Source organism: Entelurus aequoreus, linkage group LG19 (genome assembly GCF_033978785.1).
Source record: "Entelurus aequoreus isolate RoL-2023_Sb linkage group LG19, RoL_Eaeq_v1.1, whole genome shotgun sequence".
In the NCBI taxonomy this organism is placed as follows: domain Eukaryota; kingdom Metazoa; phylum Chordata; class Actinopteri; order Syngnathiformes; family Syngnathidae; genus Entelurus; species Entelurus aequoreus.
The window spans coordinates 37,206,889-37,230,681 of NC_084749.1; the positions used below are offsets into that span (position 1 = coordinate 37,206,889).

Below are 23,793 nucleotides of genomic sequence, written 5' to 3' on the forward strand. Positions count from 1 at the left end.
TTGCAGCTGGGTATGTACCTGTCCACAAGTGTGGACCCACATGTCTAGAATATGTGGCAAGCTCAACCAGTTTTTATTACTGCTTGTATTCTTTTATACAGAGTTGCAGATACAAGCATGCGTAGATGTCAGAGTGAGGGGAAGCACACACTTTAACTGTGAGCTGAGGTTGGGGATGATTTGGTGCCTTGCTCAAGGGTACACCAAAGTTTGAGCTACTGCTGCCAAAGCTGTAACAGTTGATAAAGACATTTTACAGCGTACTGTATTATGACTTAAACAGATACTACACTCATACTTTAATTGAAAGGTGCAAAGTTGTGAGATCACACTGGCGACATCCACTATAAAATCAGCTTGGCAATATGTTCTATTTGGACACCTTACTAATGTTATTCTGACCTCTGGTCACATTTTTGCAGCAATGATGCTCCTGAAAATCCAGCTTTGGAGAACCTGCTGGAAGCTCTGATCGACAAGCCAGGTTTTGGAACCAAGTGTATGGTGGACGAAGACAATAACATGTAAGACAACTACTGTTCACAAAAACACAAATAATTATGGCATGTGCCTTAAAGTAAGATAGTAATCATTTCTGATTAGTATTAGGCTCAAAGTAGTAGGTTCTTAACTTGAAAAAATTGCTGCCTCCTCCACTCACATGTAGGGATAGGTTCTGCAACTCGGTACTGACGTTAACAGTAGTAACCAGACCAGATGTAAGTAATGTAGCATCCTGACTAAGGGGTACCGAAACCCGGTTCCATAATAGCACCATTGGCGATTTGCATGGTATTGTCCACACCAAAAAAATAAATTACTATTGGTGCCTTATTTTTGTGCTACAACGCCTAAAAGAATTATGGAATCACCAGACTTGGAGGATATTATTCAGTTGTTAAAAATTTTTGAAAACCTTCCCAAGTTCAAATAACATGGAAAGGTTGTTTAAGGCACCCATACTGGTAGACCAAGGAAAACATCAAAGCGTCAAGACCGAAAACTTAAAGCAATATGTCTTGAAAACAGAAAATGCACAGCAAGACAAATGAAGTACAAATGGGCAGAACCTGGTGCCACTCAGAAGCCACATCCTATATCTCTACATCTTTCCAGGCCCTGGTGACCTTCGATCTCCCACTTACTATTTCAGACTTCAGTAATAGCCCAGTTGTGATAAATACCTTCAGAATATGGTCTCAATTCAGGCGGAGTTTTGGGATCAAAGCTCTTCTACACATCGGCCCAATACTTAATAATCATCTCTTACCTCCTGTAACATCAGATCTAGAATTCCTTTGATGGCAACGGCTAGGTATTTGTAGTTTTAAAGATGTATACATAAATAGCACATTTGCAAACTATGAAGACCTGTCACTTAAATATGTTTTCCCTCGATCCAGTTTATTCCGGTATTTTCAGATCCATCATTTCCTGCAGTGCAACGACCCCAATTTCCCTTATACACCTCCAATGTCCACATTAGACAAGCTGCTGGAAAGCTCTTTTAACCCAAATAAACTAATTTCAAGAATTAAGGACTGTATTGCCTCTCTCAAGGGCATAAATGTTTAAAAGATTAGGGCAGACTGGGAGAGTGAATTGGGAGTACAATTGGAAGATGACACCTGGGGTATTGCACTGCAGAGGGTAAACAACAGAACATCCTGTGCAAAACGGAGCAAATTATTTACTGTAAGTATATACAGTCGCGATCAAAAGTTTACATACACTTGTAAAGAACATAATGTCATGGCTGTCTTGAGTTTCCAATAATTTCTACAACTATTATTTTTTTGTGATAGAGTGATTGGAGCACATACTTGTTGGTCACAAAAAACATTCATGAAGTTTGGTTCTTTTATGAATTTATTATGGGTCTACTGAAAATGTGACCAAATCTGCTCGGTCAAAAGTATACATACAGCAATGTTAATATTTGGTTACTGTATTTTTCGGGCTATAAGTCGCAGTTTTTTTCATAGTTTGGGCCGGGGTGCGACTTATGTGTGAAATTATTAACACATTACCGTAAAATATCAAATAATATTATTTAGCTCATTCACGTAAGAGACTAGACGTATGATTTCATGGGATTTAGCGATTAGGAGTGACAGATTGTTTGGTAAACGTATAGCATGTTCTATATGTTATAGTTATTTGAATGACTCTTACCATAATATGTTACGTTAACATACCAGGCACGTTCTCAGTTGGTTATTTATGCGTCATATAACGTACACTTATTCAGCCTGTTGTTCACTATTCTTTATTTATTTTAAATTGCCTTTCAAATGTCTATTCTTGGTGTTGGGTTTTATCCAATAAAATTTGCGACTTATATATGTTTTTTTCCTTCTTTATTATGCATTTTCGGCCGGTGCGACTTATACTCTGGAGCGACTTATACTCTGAAAAATACGGTACATGTCCCTTGGCAAGTTTCACTGGAATAAGACACTTTTTTGGTAGCCATCCTGAAGCTTCTGGCAATTGAATTTTTGACCACTCCTCTTGACAAAATTGGTGCAGTTCAGTTAAATTAGTTGGTTTTCTGACATGGACTTGTTTCTTCAGCATTGTCCACACGTTTAAGTCAGGACTTTGGGAAGGCCATTCTAAAACCTGTACAATGCCATTAGGATGCAGACTGCTAGGATGTTCATATATTCCAATTTAGCTTAAGAATGACTAATTTTCCTCGCAAAGAAAAAAAGAGGGTTTAACCAAGCGCAGACCAAGCGTCTCTTTGTGTCTTCCTCGCCATTTTTGGATCTAAATTGGATGCTAAAGTTGACCAACTTGTCGTCATCCTTTTACTATCCAGGTAAGAGGCGTTATTTATGATTTAGAATAAACTTTCAAGCTCTGATGCATGCAAACAGCTCACCGCTGCCGCTGATGTAAATCCAGCCAGCACAAGCTGTTAGCACCCTCTGATCATGTTTGTCTGCGTTAGCGCTTATGATACCAATACCGCGAATACATGGTTAATATTCAAATCACAAAATATAAATGGAGTATTGTTGGCGATTTTTGAATGTTATTTTAGAGGGATGTATGGGCTGAATAGAGGACTTTTTACATTGACTCTGTTATAAGCTGACTTATATTTACATTTATTTACAAGTTAGATTGCATTAAAACAAATACATACGTCACTTTGCCCTTTATAATTATTGTGAACAATAGGCAAAATTCCAAAAAATGTGCAGTTCCCCTTAAAATAAAAGCATGTCTTTATTAGCAAAGGTTTTCCAAAAGTCACAAAAACCAGGTAAAATATATTCATACATATTAGATACAAAATGAGCTGAGCAAATTTGAATTGTATCCACATTATTCACATCCAAATTCTGTTTGAGGGTTTCAAGCCATAATCACCTTCTTTCTTTTTAGAAAATCATTCTGTCAGATAAAGTAGTAGTTCTGTAGATGTTTTTATCGGTTTGGTCAATTCTGAATGCCACAAAAACACTGCAACAGTTAACTATTAAGCTTTAGCACAGAGATGCTAACTTTCACAGACGATGTATTGTTGTTCTTTCCTCTACCACTGCTGTCTTTCTGGTTGTTGTTGTTGTTGTTACATGAAAACACTTGATATGAAGCTCACTGCACCATTTGCAAGAAAACTATTCAATGGCAAATCTGTAAAATGGGTTGTTATGATGTTTGCTAATATTGTTTTCAATTAGTTTACAATAGAGGCTTGTGGTGTATTTACTTCGTTTAACCATTGTGTTTTCCAATCTGAAAGAGCAATTAATGAATTCATATATTTACATTTCATTCTGCCCCTCTGATTGTCCTTTATATCTTTGTAATTTTGTGTCCGTGTGAATGTGAAATGGTCTCTAATTATATTCATTATGTTTTTTTTTAAAAAGTCTTAAATTTGACTTGTTGAAACCTGCAAAGACACAGTAGACTCTTGGTCGCTGGCTGCGGCACTGACTGCGAAACTGACTGCGAAACTAAAGAAAATGCATATTGAAAGAAGTTTTTTTTGTTTAGAAGATATGGTAATAATATATCTTATATTGTATATGAAAAAAACGAACGCCGTTAAAAAAAAACGCCAGCAGATACCAAAATGCATCGATTGAATTTATTTTAACAGTGTTAAGTCATCCAGCAGCTATAAAATGATGAAAGGATGTTTCTGAATAGACAATATGTTCAGATATGTTGACACACGCACACGTAGGACATAGGATTCTCTATCCATCATCTGTCTTTGCAGTACGAGCACCGATCCTTTTTCACAGTTGTGTGCAGAACTCTAAGTTTGCATGTACTTTTCAGATGTGCCAAATAAAATGCAAAATAATGCTCGCAATGCTCTGTGATAATAGTTGATAAATCACATTGCGCATTTTGTATAATATATTTGCATCTTCTCCTACCAGAATTGTGGGTGTTCTGATGATCAGCATATATTTTGCACATTTATGAAGACAGACATTCTAAATAAATAGCACTCTTTATTCAGCTTACTTAAAGGGGCTGTTTGCAACTTGCTCTCAGTAACAAGCAAAAACACTAATAAGAACACCATTGGCTAGCTTACGTTACCATTAGTGGTTTAACAGAACATATACAAGTTAAAACTGTCTATATTTTTTATAACTAAGTTTGTGTAACACATTTTTTTAACGGCCTGAATAAAATGATTGGTGTTTATGGCGGTCACTCACCCGGTCTCGTCAACATGTACGTACAGGTTGTGCGTGCACACATACACATAGCAGTCCAAAAGAAGCAACAAACAATTTGCAGTCTTGTTGTAATTGTGATAGAATATACATTCAATGATAGCCAAAGCTAACTATCCAAATCGCTATTATTAGCTAACAACACCCAATGCTATTACGCGTGCATGTGTTACGTTCGTACGTCATAGAAGCCAGAAGAGGGCGGGATATAACGCTTAAACTACATTGCAAAGTTAGCGGCCTCTAGGCATCTGTGTAAATGTTGCAAACAGCCACTTTAAGAGACGCAATCCACTTTGCACACGTTTAGTAGATCAGCTTTCCGTGTGCTGTCAAGTTTGCATGTGTTTTAGTACAAGCAAACCTTTAGTAGATCAGGCACTATATATTTTGGTACAATACAAGCTACAATATGAACTTAAATAGCACAGTCGTTTTAGAAATACGGACGTAATTATGTCACGATGATGCAGTTTGAAACGATATTAGCAATTATCTTTATGGGCTTTTGAATGGACCACATTCTTTGTGGTCCCAAACAACCGCATAGAGTGATTGTGCCAGGGGCTGGCCCTGACTGAAACCGTTTAATAAGTATTAATTGGGTGGCAGTATTGGATAATATGTAAACAATATGTAACCCCTCTCACATGTCGCATCAGGACACTTGAGTGTGACAGCCAGCAGGGACGTTTGTTCATACGGCCTCAGGTGTCCTACTCCATTCTACAAATGTTCAATAGAGGCAACTGGACCAAAAAGAGGACTCCTGACTGTCAATGCAGCACAGACGTTGTCAGACGGATGCTCCCTGAATGTCCGCAGGGGGCCGGTGGACTTCCGCCACCACAGGCGAGTATGATGTCACATTCTCAATAATTTACACGCATTAAACATGAATTAACTTGAATACTTACTGGGTTTTTGGTTCTGAAACCTTTGATTTTTTTTTTTAAGACATAGGAAAAGGGATGACGTAGCAATGATTCTATGGCATTCAACGCAATTACGTAGCATATAATCAGATTGCTCTAATCAGGAATTCTGGGCCCCCTAAAAGAATATTGGTGTGAGCCACTCTGCCCCATTAATTTCCACCTTCAATGTTGTTGTTTTCAGTGTTCTTGATGGTGTGTGGTGCAATACAATAAGCTATATAAGTTATTACACCTCTGATTGCAAATTCATGTTCAATTAACCACTCAACAAATTGGTAGTGGGTATTTTATCGCATTTAACAATCAAGCACTTATATGCAAAACAACTAAGTGTCCTGGCTCACGATAGTCCACAGGTAAACATGTAGCATTTAACTTAAATGTGCTAGTGTGTGAATGTGAGTGTGAATGTTGTCTGTCTATCTGTGTTGGCCCTGTGATGAGGTGGCGACTTGTCCAGGGTGTAACCCGCCTTCCGCCCGAATGCAGCTGAGATAGGCTCCAGCACCCCCCGCGACCCCAAAAGGGACAAGCGGTAGAAAATGGATGGATGGATGGTGCAAGTAAAACAAAAATCACACTGTTTTAAAACTGATAGCAAAAACATGTGCACGCTTTGAACCGGGGGGCAACAAGAATTACCACCCCAGCCTGTCGCCTTTCACTGCGTGCAACGCCAGAGGGGAAGAGAGTCCAGTCCCTCTCGAGATGACTGGTTCCAGAGCCTTTACTATGAGTCGAAGTGAGTCCGACTATATCTAGCCGGAACTTTTCCACCTCGAACGCCAGCTCAGGCTCCTTCCCCCCCCAGCGAGGTGAAGTTCCACGTCCCAAGAGCCAGCTTCTGTAGCTGAGGGTCAGACTGCCTTCGGCGGCCACCCAGCTCACGTTGTACCCGACCTTTATGCCCCACTCCTATAAGTGGTAAGCCCATTGGAGGGGGGACCCACGTTGCCTCTCCGGCCCCATGGGGACAGGCCCAGCCACCCGGCGCTCGTCATTGAGCCCCACCGCCGGGCCTGGCTCCAGAGGGGGGCCACGGTGACTCGCGTCCGGGCGAGGGAAATATGAGTCCTTGCTTTTGCTTCTTCATAAAGGTCTTCGAGCTGCTCTTTGTCTGGTCCCTCACCTAGGACCTGTTCAAACCCCGGCCAAGTCATACCAAAGACTATAAAAATGGGACCCATTACCTCCGTGCTTGGCACTCAGCATCAAGGGTTGGAATTGGGGGTTAAATCACCAAAAATGATTCCCGGGCACGGCCACCGCTGCTGCTCACTGCTCCCCTCACCTCCCAGGGGGTGAACAGGGGGTTGGGTCAAATGCAGAGGACAAATTTCACCACACCTAGTGTGTGTGTGACAATCATTGGTACTTTAACTTTAACTTAACTTAAGAAACCTCCGGACAACATACTGTAGCTCCTAGGACAGACCTGGGCGTTCTGCGGCCTGCGGGCCGCATCCGGCCCTTTGTGCGTCCCTGTCCGGCCCGCGTGAGGCCAATTATAAATTACAAAATACATTTTAAAAAGTATCTATGTCGAGTGGGCAATACAACGGTGCTGCTTTTGTTTTGAAAATCGTTATTTGTATTACTTCCGTGTGGACATATGCGTGTGCGTGATTGTGAGTGAATGTGAACAGCTGCAATCATTAATTACAAAATAAAGTTGAAAAAACATCTATGTCGTGCGCGCAATACAACTGTGCTGCTTTTATTTTGAAAATTATTCTTTATGGGCGTGTGTCCGTGTGTAACCTGCGAGTGAAGGTGCACATGCAGCGACAAGTGATGCACGGTTTACACCCGAGACGCTAAAAAGAGAAAAGTTGATGAAGAATGGCGTGTTTTCAACAAGACATGGACTGCCATGCAACGTTCCCTATAAGGTGCGTGCCTGCGCAATTGCGCACTGCTAGCGTCTGCTGCGCGCAGCAAATATATGCCGCGCACCAAATCAAATCCCATCTGAATTCTAAACAAAATAGACATATTTATTCTATGTAATTTTGCAATGCAACATTGAGTGACAGTGACAACAAGCGGCCCTAACGGTGTTCGTCAACACCGTTCAATTGAACACCGTTCAATTATTGTAACGTCTATCGAGATGCTTCGAGGACAGGAATTATATCGATCACTTTATTGAGCAAAACTGTTTATATTCGGCCAGAACCACACCAAAAACATAAGTAAAACACTTCTATCTGGAAAAACTAGTCATTTTCTGCCGTACAAACCAGGCCAAAACCAACTTGTCATCTGTCACCAACACGCATAGCACTAAACCACTGGTGCGTGTATGGCCACACAAAAAGTCGGACAACTAAAACACCACACAAAGTTACACTATGACTCCTCAGTCATACGTGTGCTTATTTTACTGTCATTTATTATTAATGTTAATTTATTTATATTAGTCATGGAATGCTGTTAAACACACTATGTTGAAGTATTACTATTATTATTAATTATTATTATTATTATTATTATTATTTATCTTACGGTATATATCAAAAATAATATTGAGCAAAATTTAATTGAAATATTGTCGATGTGGCCCTCCAGCAGTGCTCGGGTTGCTCATGCGGCCCCCGGTAAAAATTAATTGCCCACCCCTGTCCTAGGATCATAGGGACACGCAAAATCCACGATAAGGTGTGACAAGTGACCAGATTTGTCAAAAAGCAATTTTGTTGCTGATGTTGTTTTGCTGTAGTTACGACCGACAGTAATCAGTTTTGCTCAATAAAATGATTGTTGATGCACCGCACCTTCTTTTCCTCCTTAATACGTCACAGCTGATGTCATAATTGCCTTATCTGTGTGACCACTTATACAGAATAATTTTTTTATTTATTTTGTATAGAGTTTAAGTTGGATTTTGGATTTGGATTTTGTGAGCTGCTTACATTTTCCGTTCACTGTGAAATTGCAACTGCACAGTCTGGACTACCGTCGTCATCATCGCCATTGCTTGACTGCAACAGGAAGCTAATAAGCCAAATACTAGAACATTGCTCCAAAGTACGGATTTTATAGCTGCTGGTGCTGGATGACTTAAGGAGCTGAATTAAAAATAAAATAATAATTGATGCAACGTCTGCAGGTGGTGAAATGTGTTAACTTGTATACAAAAGTAAACATTGACATGTGCCAAGGCAGTAATATATGATAAAACAAGGTGGCAGCTAAAGAAAGACTTCCCTGTTATCCCCTTTTTATGACAGGAAAAGCCCGCCGGATAAACAGCTGATTTTACTACTTCCGGCGCTGACGTAAGATGACTCGCGTCTCATATGTGACCATAGGATGAACAAATATACTTCAGTACTAGGACTATAGTGGCCATAAACAGTTAGCTTCTACAGCAGCGGTGCTCAAAGTAAGGCACAGGGACCATCTGTGGCTCCGGACTCGTTTGTCATTGATCCTATGCACATTACAAAAGAAAGAAAAAACTGACTAATATCATTTCTATGCTGCTCATAACCATAAAGCACATATTTGTATGTTATCTGGATTCTGCAATAGGCTGTGATGTTTTAACCACCATTAAAGGCATTATTAAATGGATTTATTTTGCATTTCAGCATTGCATCTTATTTGTCTACTGACTAGAAAACACTGGGCCTAATCTACCAAACGTTTGCGTATATTAAAACACGTGCAGAATTGATAGCGCACGCAGAGCTAATCTACTAAGCTTGTGCGCAGAGGATTGCGTCCGTTAAGTGGGGAAAATATGGTGTGCAATCTATTTAGCGTGTTTGTCTTCATAAATGTGCAGAATATAGGCTGATTATCAAAACTGGGAGGAGAAAATGCAAACATAAATTACACTGCTTGTGCTAAGTTATTATCAAAATTAAAACTGCCGCTGTATTGCGTCTTTATTTGGTAAGTCTAGAAAGGACGTGCAGTCACGCAGAAATGGCTGTGAGAAACGAAGCTCCATCCTATGTATGCTTGTCACCTTATATGGCCTTTCAAAAATAGAAATATTAAACATCGTCTATTCAGCAATAACAGGTCGGAATTGTATAGCTGCTGGTGCTGGATGACTTAAGGAGCTGATTTCAAAAAAATAATTGATGCAACGTCTGCTGGTGGTGTCATTTTTTTCACTGCCATAAAAAAAGCTTTTTGCATTTTTTGGAGTCCAGAACATTCCAGCACATGCTCGCAGTTAGTGCCAGCATCTCCTACGGCGCACCTCCAGCACATTAAAAAGGTGTATTCCATTGTAGATTGCATTGCAAGACTGCTCCTAAAATGCCCAGAAAAAGTGGTATATATCTGCTGCATGTTTCAAAAAATAGCAAAACGCCACAGGTCGCAGCATAATAACATGAATGTGCAGTAAATTACTCGGCCCATGGTGAAAGCCGCATAGTACATGCAAAAACCTCATTAAAATAGGGCGGCCTGCAACACTTTTGCGCTTGTTATCAGTTGTACACACAGTCTTAGTAAATCACACGCAACACACATTAATAGAACACACCATATATAGTTTGCACATGCTGTTTAGCACGTGGTATTTGGATCTTAGTAGATCAGTCCCTGCGTGTATAATTACTGTTCCAGGTCATGTATTTATTTCAGCTCAGGCATCTCTCTGAATGTATGTACAAATTTCTAATTGTGTTGCAGTTCCTACTTTTTTTGTGTCACACGAAAATATATTGAACTTTATATGGGATTTCAGATCAAGAGGCAGACTGGTGACATCCTCCAAAATCTGACAAGTTATAACATCTCAGATTACCTGGTGAAGACCTACCCACAGATCCTTAAGAAAAGGTATTTCAAATAACAACAGCTGGAGTTTTCACTTTCACTTTGAATTTAATTAATCATGCATAATATTTTTTATGTGTTGATATTTTGTTAACGTATGACATTTGACCTGCTAAAAAGTTATAATCTTTATTTACAGGCAGCAATCATTTTTTATTTCCCACCAAGAAAAATATTCCGATAGATCACCAACACAGCTTTAAATGTTACTATAATTGTGTGTATTGTGTGAATTTGTGAACAGTTTTGTGGAAGTAAAATGTTATAAAAAAATTATGTGTTTTTTCACAGCCTGAAGACCAAAAAATGGGTGAATGAGTTTAGGTAAATTGCTGGGATAAAATCTTGATAAGACCAAACATATTCTGTTCATGTGTGGCAATGATTGGAACCGCTATGTTACAGGTACGGAGGTTTCTCCCTGGGAGGCAATACCATCAAGACTTCGCCTCAGGAACTCTCTGTCCAAGATTCCATTAGGAAAATCAGAATGCGCTACCCTGTTCAATTGGTACTTCATGCTTTTTTCCCTGCTGTCTTTCTCATCCTTTGGTTTTGTACAGTGGATCCTGTTTATGTCGCTGACCTGTTCATGACTGTATGTAAACAACTCATCAAATCCTGGTCCAACATGTTATTATAAAAAAGTCGACCACTTTTCTCAATATAAAATTTCAAACCCTGAAGTATAATTTATATGAAAACTGTTCTGTATGTATCGACACATGTTGTATTGGCCACATCCTCATTATCGCTAATTAGAGTGACAGGAAGCAGACTTGCAAAATAAGCTTAAAAATAAAAGCATGGCAGTTTTAACCTTGCTGTTACAACCCATCCCATCAATTTTCTACCGCTTGTCCCTTTTGGGGTCGTGGGGGATAGCCACCGGAGGAAAAAATTGCGCATTTGTAACCCACTTGGATCCGCCCCCATTACGCTGCTTTAGGATTGCACCAGGTTTCACAAATTAAGAGTTGAGGGCGCTAGCCAACAAGCTAAAAGCCTGAGCTGTTGGGTGCTTGTGCAGCGTAATTCTTAAAGAGGATTTATTATGCAAAACCAACGTTTCTTACCTATTACACCTGTTTTTGTGTATTTGGGATCTGTAGAAGTCCCAAACATTTTAAATCAAACCATGGCGGCGTGGAGATATTTATAAATCCTTCATACTTCCTCCAAAGAGCCGTTTGGAATTTGCTCAATGTGTGATGTTTTTTTGAAGTGTGACGTCAGCGGATATCTCCATATATGGTAATGTTTTATCGGAAGAGTTTTGCGCAAGTCTGCCATTGGAGTCAGACGCTGTAGTCGATACGTTTCTTCTTTTACCCTATCCTCTTACGGTGCGACAGACTGGCTTGTACATGCACATGCATCCTCCGCTGTTGCCATATCTAATATAAAATAGTTTAAACTTAATCTGTCAGTAGACTTGATATGGAAGCGCTAAAAACTTAAACATGGCTGGCGGGGATAAAACTAGTTCGAAGTGGGGGCACGTAAATAAGACAGCCCACAAAACAGCGCTTCCTGAAAAGATTGTCAGGAAGCATCTTAAACGGTCTATAAAAATAATCTATGCAAAAATTTTGATCAAAGAACCACCATTCATTTTATGTAGACCACAAGGAAGTATTTCAAATGTAGAACAGAAATCATAATATGACCCCTTTAAGGTGCCAGGGAGTGAGGTTTACCAACATGTACTCAGGCTCACAGCTGCAGCTGTTAGCGTCCTTTACACATGTTCAAAGGTTTTGTTGTCATTGTAGTCAAGGTATACTGTTACGGTGTTCTACTTGTGAACCCCGGATGCAGAGGCTGAGACAGCACGAATTAAATAAACACAAAAAGGTTTAATAAAAATAGATAGTGGAAGTGGAACACAATGTATGGTGGGGACGGTGTGTTGCTAACTTCTATTTGGGATGTTGTGGATTGGTGGTGGGAATACTATGTGCCTGTGAACTCTGTGGTGCACTCTCCTATTCCTGGGGCTGAGGTTGCCGAGGTAGTTAAAAAGCTTCTTGGTGGCGGAGCCCCGGGTGTGGATGAGATCCGCCTGTAGTTCCTTAAGGATCTGGATGCTGTGGGGCTGTCTTGGTTTGTTGCATAGACATCAGGGGCGGTGCTTCTAAATTGGCAGACCAGGGTGGTGGTTCCTCTCTGTAAAAAGAGGAACTGGAGGGTGTGTGCCAACTATCGTGGTATCACACTCCTTAGCCTCCCTTTTAAGGTTTATTGAAGAGGAGGCTATGCTGAATAGTCGAACCTCAGATTCAAAAGGAGCAGTGTGGTTTTCGTCTTGGTCGTGGAACTGTGGACCTGCTCTATACTCTCGGCAGGGTCCTCGAGGGTGCATGGAAGTTTACCCTTCCAGTCTACATGTACTTTGTGGACTAAGTCCTGTTGGGCGTGCTCAGAAAATATCAGACCCCCTAATTGTGGTGGTCCGCATTGCTGGCAGTGCGTTTCCAGTGAGGGTTGGATTCCGTCTGGGCTGCCCTTTGTCACCGATTCTGTTCATAACTTTTACGGACAGAATTTCTATGCGCAGTCAGTGCATTGAGGGTGTGGTTTGGTGGTTGCAGGATTAGGCCTCTGCCTTTTGCAGTTAGTGTGGTCCTGCTGGCTTCATCTGGCCAAGATCTTCAGCTTCCACTGGATCAGTTCGCAGCTGCGTGTGAAGAAAATCAGCACCTCCAAGTTGGAGTACATGGTTCTCGCCCGGAAAAGGGGGGAGTGCCATACCTAAACTTGAACTACTCCACTTGGGGCACGGTTTTGCCCCAAGTGGAGTAGTTCAAGTACCTCGGAGTCTTGTACACGAGTGAGGGAAGAGTGGATCGTGAAATCGACAGGCGGATCGGTGCAAAGTCTGTAGTGATGCGGATCCTGTATCGATTGAAGGAGCTTAGCCGAAAGGCGGAGCTCTCAATTTACTGGTCGATCTACGTTCCTATCCTCACCTCTGGTCATGAGCGTAGGGTTCTGACAGAAAGACAAGATAACGGGTAAAAGCAGCCGAAATTAGTTTCCTTCGTCAGGTGGTGGATGGAGTGAGAACCTCTGTCAATTTGGAGGAGCTCGGAGTAAAGCCGAACAAAAACTCAATGTAACAGAGTAAAACTAGCATTTATCTTGCACAAAAATAATCAAGTAAAAGTAAAGTGTGTCGCATTAAATCTACTCTGACGAGTATACAACATGTAAATGTAACGGAGTAAATGTAGCGCATCTCTACACAATACTTCCTTCGCGACAATATGAAATGAAAATAAAATAATCCAAATATATGCTCAAATGGAGGAAAACCATCTTAACAAATTAATAATGGTTAAAAAAATCATTTATTATCACCCATTGTGCTTTCCGTCTCTACCCAAAATAAATTGTCCACTGTAACACGCGTTTTTTTTCTTCTTCACAGGATGAGCGATTGAATGGCGCATTGGATAAATTCTTAGACAAGCTACCTGGTTTTGTGGAACGACTTAACACTGAAAGCAATGTCAAGGTAGTTTTATTCGTTTTGATTTATTTCATTCAAGAAAGACCAACACCACAAAACAAGTGACCAACAGACATCAACAACTTTCTGTCTTACTGACTACAGTGTTTTCTGCATCCAGGTGTGGTTCAATAACAAAGGTTGGCATGCGATGGTGTCATTTGTTAATGTGATGAACAACGGCATTCTCCGAGCCGGCCTGCCACCTGGTCAACAGAAACAAAAATATGGCATCACTGCTTACAATCATCCATTAAACCTCACCAAAGCGCAGCTTACCCAAATTGTCATGTGAGTATTTCTGAGTCAATTGATGGTTATTGGCTTTGTTAGTACACTCTCGTCCCCATATGATTAGTAGAAATCAACCTTTTAGGTGAGAGAATCCAAATCAGAAAAATTATTGCCTTACTGTTTTTTTCCCTATGGTGTATACTGTTTTCCCCTATGGTGTATTTAGTTAGGGGGCATCACAGTGCAAGTAAAGTTAAGCACATCTGCCTCACAGCCAAGAGGTTCTAGGTTCAATTCTCACCTCGGATTACTTTGTGTGGAGTTTGCATTCGAAATCGACCAATATAGTTTTTTCAAGGCAGATACCAATACCGATTATTATTAGTCCAGGAGGCCGATAACCGATATTTGGAGCCAATATTTATTTGCTGTAAAAAATTGTTAAACATGACTAGTATATGTTAATAAACTTCTGGACAAGTCTTTAAGTTGTTTTTTTATCATTCTATTTTAGGAAACTCAGTGCAAGTAGTGACATAACATTTTAATGCGGTGCTATTGTTGTGGTTAATTTAGCATCAATGAACATCAGGTGATTTTATTACGTACGTATATCTAATGCTGCGGGTTAGAGGAGCATCAACATTTTAATTTCAAAATATGGAAAATCTGGTAAAATTTGTAAAAGTATGGGATTTCTCTTCCATCACAATGACTTGCCATCTACTCAATGTTATACAATTTTATAGCAGTTCATTCTAAAGTTTCCTTGTGAGGAACCCTGGAATATTGGGAATATTTAAATAAAAACAATTCCGGACTCCTTTACGTAGTTTCTAGTTAAGACATTTTTCAAGCTGGCTGTCATAATTTCTTCCTTGATGTTACAGAAAGTATGACAATGTGTGAGCTGCTGCCTGTTCTTCTTTACTTAAAGGCCTACTGAAATGAGATTTTCTTATTTAAACGGGGATAGCAGATCCATTCTATGTGTCAAACTTGATCATTTTGCGATATTGCCATATTTTTGCTGAAAGGATTTAGTAGAGAACATCGACGATAAAGTTTGCAACTTTTGGTCGCTGATAAAAAAGCCTGGCCTGTACCGGAAGTAGCGTGACGTCACAGGTTGTGGAGCTCCTCACATCTGCACATTGTTTACAATCATGGCCATCAGCAGCGAGAGCGATTCGGACCGAGAAAGCGACGATTAACCCATTAATTTGAGCGAGGATGAAAGATTTGTGGATGAGGAAAGTGAGAGAAGAATTAGAGGGCAGTGGAAGCGATTCAGATAGGGAAGATGCTGTGAGAGGCGGGTGGGACCTGATATTCAGCTGGGAATGACTAAAACAGTAAATAAACACAAGACATATATATACTTTATTAGCCACAACACAACCAGGCTTATATTTAATATGCCACAAATTAATCCTGCATAACAAACACCTTCCGCTCCCGTCCATATAACCCGCCAATACAAATCAAACACCCGCACAACACACTCAATCCCACAGCCCAAAGTACCGTTCACATCCGCAAAGTTCATACAGCACATATATTTCCCCAAAGTTACGTACGTGACATGCACATAGCGGCACGCACGTACGGGCAAGCGATCAAATGTTTGGAAGCCGCAGCTGCATACTCACGGTAGCGCGTATCCAACTCAAAGTCCTCCTGGTAAGAGTCTCTGTTGTCCCAGTTCTCCACAGGCCAATGTGTATCCAACTCAAAGTCCTCCTGGTAAGAGTCTCTGTTGTCCCAGTTCTCCACAGGCCAATGGTAAAGCTTGACTGTCATATTTCGGGAATGTAAACAGTGAAACACCGGCTACGTGTTTGTGTTGCTGCAGCCGGCCGCTAATACACCTCTTCCCACCTACAGCTTTCTTCTTTGCTGTCTTCATTGTTCATTAAACAAATTGCAAAAGATTCACCAACACAGATGTCCAGAATACTGTGGAATTTTGCGATGAAAACAGACGACTTAATAGCTGGCCACAATGGTGTCCCAAAATGTCCGCTACAATCCGTGACGTCACGCGCAGACGTCATCATACCGAGAAGTTTTCAGCAGAATATTTCGTGGGAAATTTAAAATTGCACTTTACTAATCTAACCCGGCCGTATTGGCATGTGTTGCAATGTTAAGATTTCATCATTGATATATAAACTATCAGACTGCGTGGTCGGTAGTAGTGGGTTTCAGTAGGCCTTTAAATAATATTTTCCCATTTGTCATCATATCTGTTGTGTTGTTATTTGATTGGGTCACGGAACATTACAGCGCTCCTTGAATAAGCCAATGCATCGAGTGTTGCGGACGGATGCTTGTCGAGCGACTCAGTCACTGTAGTAGTCAATCCCTAGTTTGCATGTTCTATAGTGCTCAGAAACTGTGTTACGCTTTTCACCCGTAGTCCAAAAACATGCATGCTAGTGTAGGACTTAAAATTGCCCATAGGTGTGAATAACAGTTGTCTGTGGACTATCGATGGGATAAGCAGTAATAAAAGAATGTGTTTAATTTGTCTTTGCTCTTTTTTTCATCAGCAAGACGACATCAGTGGATGTTCTGATTTCTGTCTGCGTGATGTTTGCCATGTCCTTTGTGCCAGCCAGCTTTGTCCTTTTCCTGATTGAGGAGCGAGCCAGTAAAGCCAAACACCTCCAGTTTGTCAGTGGTGTCAAACCATTCCTCTACTGGGTGGCAAACTTTTCCTGGGACTTGGTCAGTAAAAACTACGCAAAAGGCCCTATTCTCCCGCTTGTGTTTAAGTGTTTTTTTATGTGCTTGAAATTAAGCACGTTTCTCATGCAGCCTGCGGACCGCCCATCTCGCGTTAATTAAAAGTGCTTAAGTCTGGAGTGAAGATGACCTCATCACAAATGAGGCACACTTAGCCGTGACACCTTTTTTATCTTGGTTGTGTGAAAATTGGGTAACTTGGAGTTTTTCTAACATTTGTAAATGTAATTGAAATCCGTGAAAAAGATAACATTTTAAATCTGAAAATGTCATATCAATCTAGGCAGTGTTTCTCATGTGAACGTAGAGCATGGTGATGTATTGTGTGTATGCATGCTACAACAGCTTCTTTTACTTTCCTGGATGTGATTAATAATCCATAGATGAAACTTTGTTTCGCTTGTTGTTATAACCACCCTGACGGTATTTGTGATATTAAGAGTTCTGTTTGATACAAATATTTATGAAGCCATGACGCGTCAGAGGCTTTTAATAAGACAGCTGTTTTTGTGTGCGTGCGTGTGCATGCATGTGTTCTTGCGCAATGGAATCAATTGATAGATTCTACATTATATGTGTGCTTTCTATTAAAGTGCAAGCGTAATGGAAAAACAAGTTGCTTCTATATTGAAGCGATTATCATATATTTCTGATTTACAACACGAAGACTTACAAAGTTTGCAAATAAATAGATATGATCAAAATAATGTAAATCTCACGGAGATTCCCAAGACATTTTGTGGAAATGAGCGTAAACGGTCACGTGATCAGCGACGTGCATGTGTGGACCACGGTTCCCTCCAACGACAACAAACCTACTACTCACGGCATACTTTGTGAGAGACAATTACTTTGTGACAAATGATGATCCAGAACCTTACATCTTTGAGCCTTAATATTAGGGGGATGAACAACAACTTTTGGGCCTGATTTACTAAAGGTCTGCATGTACTAAAACATGTGCAACCTTGCGAAGCTGATCTACTCAACTTGTGTGTCATTGTTTTATTTATCATTCATGTTGTATCATTTTGCGTCTCTGTCTTCATTAATATGCAGAGCATATGCTGATTATCAAAATACCCTCAATACTTGGAGGCGAAAATGCAAATATACAGCACGCGCAATGAGATTTATCAACACTAAGCACCGTTTTGGTAGCACTTTTTTGCGTTTTATTTAGCACGTTTGAAAAGGATGCACAAACTGACACAGTTCCACAAACGGCTGTGAGACAGGTGGGCTCGCGCTGCAAAGACACACGATAGCCAGAGAACCCGCCTTCTTATGTGTACGCTTTAGCATATTTGATTTGGATGGTCAAAAATTAAAAATATTAAACGCATTGTCAATTCAGTAACATCCATTTATAATTATATAGCTACTGGATGACTTAGGGTGCTGATTAAAACTAATTAAATTGATGCGTTTTGGTGTCATTTAGTATTTTTTATAAAGTTTGTTTTTTCAGTTAGAATATATATATTACTAACATATATCCTATATAATAAAAACTTGTTTTATTATGCATTTTTTTGCATCTTGAGCTGAGTAGTGCAGCTTCTCTCCCATGCACCTTCAGCGGTGAAAAAAAAAGTGATGTCAATGTAAATGCACTATACATATAATTGGATATAAGATAGGATAGACTTTTATTTATCCCACCATGGGGAAAGTACTTTATTCCAGTGCAGGTTTTTAAAGTCGTGGTCAAAAAGTTTACATAGACTTGTAAAGAACATAATGTCATGGCTGTCTTAAGTTTCCAATAATTTCTACAACTTTTTTTTTTGTGATAGAGTGATTGGAGCACAAACTTGTTTGTCACAAAAAACATTCATGAAGTTTGCTTCTTTCATGAATTTATTATGGGTCTACTGAAAATGTGACCTAATCTGCTGGGTCAAAAGTATACATACAGGCTAACCAATGTTAATATTTGCTTACATGTCCCTTGGCAAGTTTCACTGCAATAAGGCACTTTTGGTTGCCATCCACAAGCTTCTGGTTGAATTTTTGACCACTCCTCTTGACAAAATTGGTGCAGTTCAGCTAAATTTGTTGGTTTTCTCACATGGACTTGTTTCTTCAGCATTGTCCACACGTTTAAGTCAGAACCTTGGGAAGGCCATTCTAAAACCTTAATTCTAGCCTGATTTAGCCATTCCTTTACCATTTTTGACGTGTGTTTGGGGTCATTGTCCTGTTGTAACACCCAACTGCGCCCAAGACCCAACCTACGTGCTGATGATTTTAGGTTAAAATTTTGTTGGTAATTTTTATACTAAAAATATGTGTTTTTTGTTTGTCTTAAAATGTATTGTTGTAAAACACCAGTTACCAGCAAATTTTGTAAGACCCTACATCAATATTCATTGTTCAAGAAAACAATAAATAATTGTCCTTTTTTGATGTTTTGTCCTTGCTTCAGCTGAACTACACTGTCCCAGCCATCATGGTGGTGGTGATATTCATCTGTTTCCAGCAACAGGCTTACGTCTCAGCAACCAACCTGCCAGCTCTTGTCCTGCTCCTCCTCTTCTATGGGTGCGTTCAGGTGACATACAAACACTATAATTGAATAGTCTAGACTAAAATATCACAGTAGGATCAAATCTAACACAGAGGCTTCCATAAGTTTGATTAGTTTAGCACAGGGTCACTCAACTGACGGTCCGGGGGCCAAATCCGGCCTGTGAATGACACCATACCGGCCACTCAGTTCAATTCAAAACTTTTGCAGCAAATTCCTAGAAAACACTAGAGTGTTCCTGTTGTATAGAGGAACTTGGACCACTCAAATCATATTGGCAGATATTTGCATTGGCATTTTAACTTTGATAACAAACAGAACGCTGGGGTCCTAACTTGAGATTTACATAACTTAGGCGTTCCTCAAAGCACCCCGGTACTATTCGGTGGATCTACACTTAACATCCACTGTAATGATACCAACTACATCGATATTTTTTGGCATCACAACATCTTCGTTCGTTTAAAACAAAAAATTATATTATGTTTATAAACTCAGGAAATATGTCCCTGGACACATGAGGACTTTGAATATGACCAATGTATGATCCTGCAACTACTTGGTATCGGATCGATACCTAAATTTGTGGTATCATCCACAACTAATGTAAAGTATCAAACATCAGAAGAATAAGTGATTATTACATTTTTACAGAAGTGTAGATAGAACATGTTAAAAGAGAACGTAAGCAGATATTAACAGTAAATTAACAAGTAGATTAATAATTAATTTTCTACCACTTGTCCTTAATAGTTATGACAAAATAATAGAATAATAAATGACAGAATATGATACTGCATACGTTAGCAGACAAATTAGGAGCATTTGTTTGTTTACTTACTACTAAAAGACAAGTTGTCTTGTATGTTCACTATTTTATTTAAGGACAAACTTGCAATAAGAAACCTATGTTTAAGGTACTGTAAAAAATGTTGTTAAAATAAAGCCAATAATGCAATTTTGTGTGGTCCCCTTTATTTAGACAAATATCGAAAGGTATCGAAATACATTTTGGTGCCGGTACCAAAATGTTGGTATCGGGACAACACTAATATGTAAATATGCCAGGTAAATATGCCAGGTTTTAGCCGAAGGCTAATTTCCACCTATAGTCCGCAGACAGGTTTGTGTATACATACAATCAAATGACAAAACATTCACACAAAACAGAGAAAAGTCAGAAACACCACCACAAACTCAATAACATTCAAGTAATTTGATAGAGAGAGTTAAAAACAGGTAACTACAAATACAATTCAACTTGTCTAGTTCTACTACTAGTGTTCCTCAAGGTTCCATTTTAGGTCCTCTGTTTTTCATCATTTGGGGTATTCATCTAGTGGCCCGCGAGTTCAGTACAAACAACAGCATATTGAAGCAGATTCTTAAAATAATCTTTGACTAACTTTTTTGCAGACGGTGCTTAAAGACAGCAGAGAGCTCCTGTAACTGCGACAAAATAAAAAGACCAAAATCAAATGTCTACCCTAGAGGACGCTTGTTGTCTGGAACATACAAAATATACCTACAGGGACAAGCGGTAGAAAAAAAGATGGATGAATGGGTGGATGGACTAATAGTGGAGGGAGTAGTCCGGCACCTGATCTTGAGCTTTCTGGGAATGTTTTCCCAACAACAATTTCTGTGAATATTCCTCGTTCAGCAGTTTGATGATTGGCTTTCAATTGTTATGATGTGTTCTTTTCCAACAAGTTGTACCTCCCACTTTTTACTCTTGAAAATGATTGTACCTACTCTTCCTGGACGTTTAGTCACTGAAACCTAGATAATGCTCAGTTATAGAGGCATCAGCATAGGGTACTCAATGGCATTTTTTAAATTGGCCAATGGCACATTGTAAAAATACAATTACAACCCAAAAAAATGATAAAAGTAGGAAAAAAATTAAGCAAAGCGAAAAGTAGTGAGAAAAAGCTGATACCAATAACTACTTGTAAAAAAACATAGCTTTGTCTTAGAAAATATATATATTTAAAACATTTTAACAATATAAAAATATTTAAATGCCTCCTCATAAAAAAGTAATCAAGGTTGGCAGGTCTGAATGTTCTTTTAGTTACCTGACATCACTTGAGTTTGTCCCAAAATCAGTGTTTCAATAATAATGTATTGATAATCTCATTAATGTAGGTGGTCCATCACTCCTTTGATGTACCCAGCATCCTTTGTGTTCAGCGTTCCCAGCACGGCCTACGTTGTCTTGACCTGCATCAACCTCTTCATCGGAATCAACGGCAGCATTGCAACGTTTGTCTTGGAATTGTTTAACGATGAGGTAAAATGTACTGAACTTGAGTATGTGATGTTACATTAGATTTTTTTGAGGTTTTAAATCAGGGCCATCACTAGGTGTGTTAAATGCATGCCTGAAGTAATTTGTTAGGGGATTTTCTTTTTTATAACGGGTTTAGGAACCACACAAAGATAGACCCACTGACTTCCATGTTTTAAACATTGTCTTTATTTGACTGAATTTATGAGTGATTGTGACTTTTTAACAGTATTTTAGGGAGGTGAACATTATCCTGAAGAAGGTGTTTCTCATCTTCCCTCATTTCTGCTTGGGACGAGGACTCATCGACATGGCAAAGAATCAAGCCATGGCCGACATCTTTCAGAGACTAGGTACCTTGATCTTCAAAGATGGCTTATGTATACAGTAATACCTCAACTTACAATCTTATTGGTTCTGTGACAGAGCTCTTAACTCAAAACACTTGTATCTCAAATCAACGTCTCCCATTGAAATGAAATAAAATCAGCTTAATCAGTGCTTGGCCCCCAAAACATCACCATTTTAACATGTAACAGGCCTTTCAAAAAGAAAAAAAAACTTTAAATATATATAGATATAGAATAAAATCAATACAATAGAATGTACCATAAACAGCAACAGTAGTTTTATGAAATACTGTAAAATAATGTTTACTTTGGAGAGTGGACTACTAACGGATCTCCTTTAGGCTGCTTCTCTGTCTAACACACCATCAGCATTTCCATATTTTCATGGATAAATGTCCGCCCTTTAGATATTATTTTTACGTCCTTGGCTGGCATTATCGCCTCATTCTGCTTCAGTAATATGCAGACGAGCAGTGATACGTTCAAATTGCTTCACCAAAAATAAAGTTATGTCCATCTTTAGCTGTAAGCTCATGTGAGTAAGAGATGTTTTGGCCAGATCTTGGGGGTTTGCTATGCCAACTTATGGTCTAAAATGTTTGCTTATAACTTAAAGCATAACAATTAGCCGACAGACTGCTCTTTTCTCAAAACACTCTTCAGTTGGGGCACTCTTAAGTTAAGTCTTAACTTAAGATATACCTGTATATATATATATATATATATGTATGTATGTATGTATATATGTATATATACTGTATATATATATATGTATGTATGTATGTATGTATGTATGTATGTATGTATGTATGTGTATGTGTATGCATATATATATGTATATTAGGGCTGCAACAACTATTGATTAAAATCGATTATTAAAATAGTTGCCGATTAATTTAGTCATCGATTCGTTGGATCTATGCTATGCTTTTTTATTTATTTTTTTAAATAATGTATTTTTTATTTTTATTTTTTTAATAAAACTTTATTTATAAACTGCAACATTTACAAACAGCTGAGAAACAATCTAAATAAGTATGGTGCCAGTATGCTGTTTTTTTTCAATAAAATACTGGATAGGATAGAAATGTAGTTTCTCTTTTATCCAATTATTAATCGATTAATTGAAGTAATAATCGACAGATAAATCGATTATCAAATGAATCGTTAGTTGCAGCCCTAATGTATATATATATATATGTGTGTGTGTATATATATATATATATGTATATATATATGCCTTTTATTACGGCATTGCAAACTGACCCTGCTTTAAGTAAGTACATTTTATTTATAAAGCGCTTTTCACAGATAAAATCACAAAGCGCTGTTAAAAAAACATAGGCAAAGTAAAACAACAATTCAATTTAAAACAACAGGGGCAACATCACAAAAAGGATACAAAGTGGATTAAAAATGATAGTTAAAAGGTACACCCTGGACAAGTCGCCTTCCGCCCGATTGTAGCTGAGATAGGCTCCAGCGCCCCCCGCGATCCCGAAGGGAATAAGTGGTAGAAAATGGATGGAGTTAAAAGGTACATTTACTCAAAGCTTTACTAAAAAGAGACGTTTTCAAATGTTTTTAAAAGTTTCAACACAGTCAAGATCATGGACGGACTGGTGCAAATTGTTCCAGAGTCTGGGAGCTATATAG

General features: G+C 39.0%; 1 protein-coding gene across 3 annotated transcripts in view; it reads left to right on the top strand.

Annotated features, from left to right (window-relative positions):
• The window catches only part of abca7 (ATP-binding cassette, sub-family A (ABC1), member 7), a 98,880-nt gene that overhangs the window by 50,208 nt on the left and 24,879 nt on the right, over positions 1-23,793 (top strand). For all 3 annotated transcript variants that reach the window (XM_062028468.1, XM_062028470.1, XM_062028469.1), the window contains 11 exons: positions 423-524; positions 5,381-5,570; positions 10,371-10,465; positions 10,754-10,786; positions 10,868-10,973; positions 13,896-13,982; positions 14,098-14,267; positions 16,766-16,943; positions 19,393-19,508; positions 21,646-21,790; positions 22,017-22,140. In XM_062028468.1, coding sequence (XP_061884452.1) covers positions 423-524; positions 5,381-5,570; positions 10,371-10,465; positions 10,754-10,786; positions 10,868-10,973; positions 13,896-13,982; positions 14,098-14,267; positions 16,766-16,943; positions 19,393-19,508; positions 21,646-21,790; positions 22,017-22,140 — 1,346 coding nt within the window. The remainder of the gene's footprint in view (positions 1-422; positions 525-5,380; positions 5,571-10,370; positions 10,466-10,753; positions 10,787-10,867; positions 10,974-13,895; positions 13,983-14,097; positions 14,268-16,765; positions 16,944-19,392; positions 19,509-21,645; positions 21,791-22,016; positions 22,141-23,793) is intronic.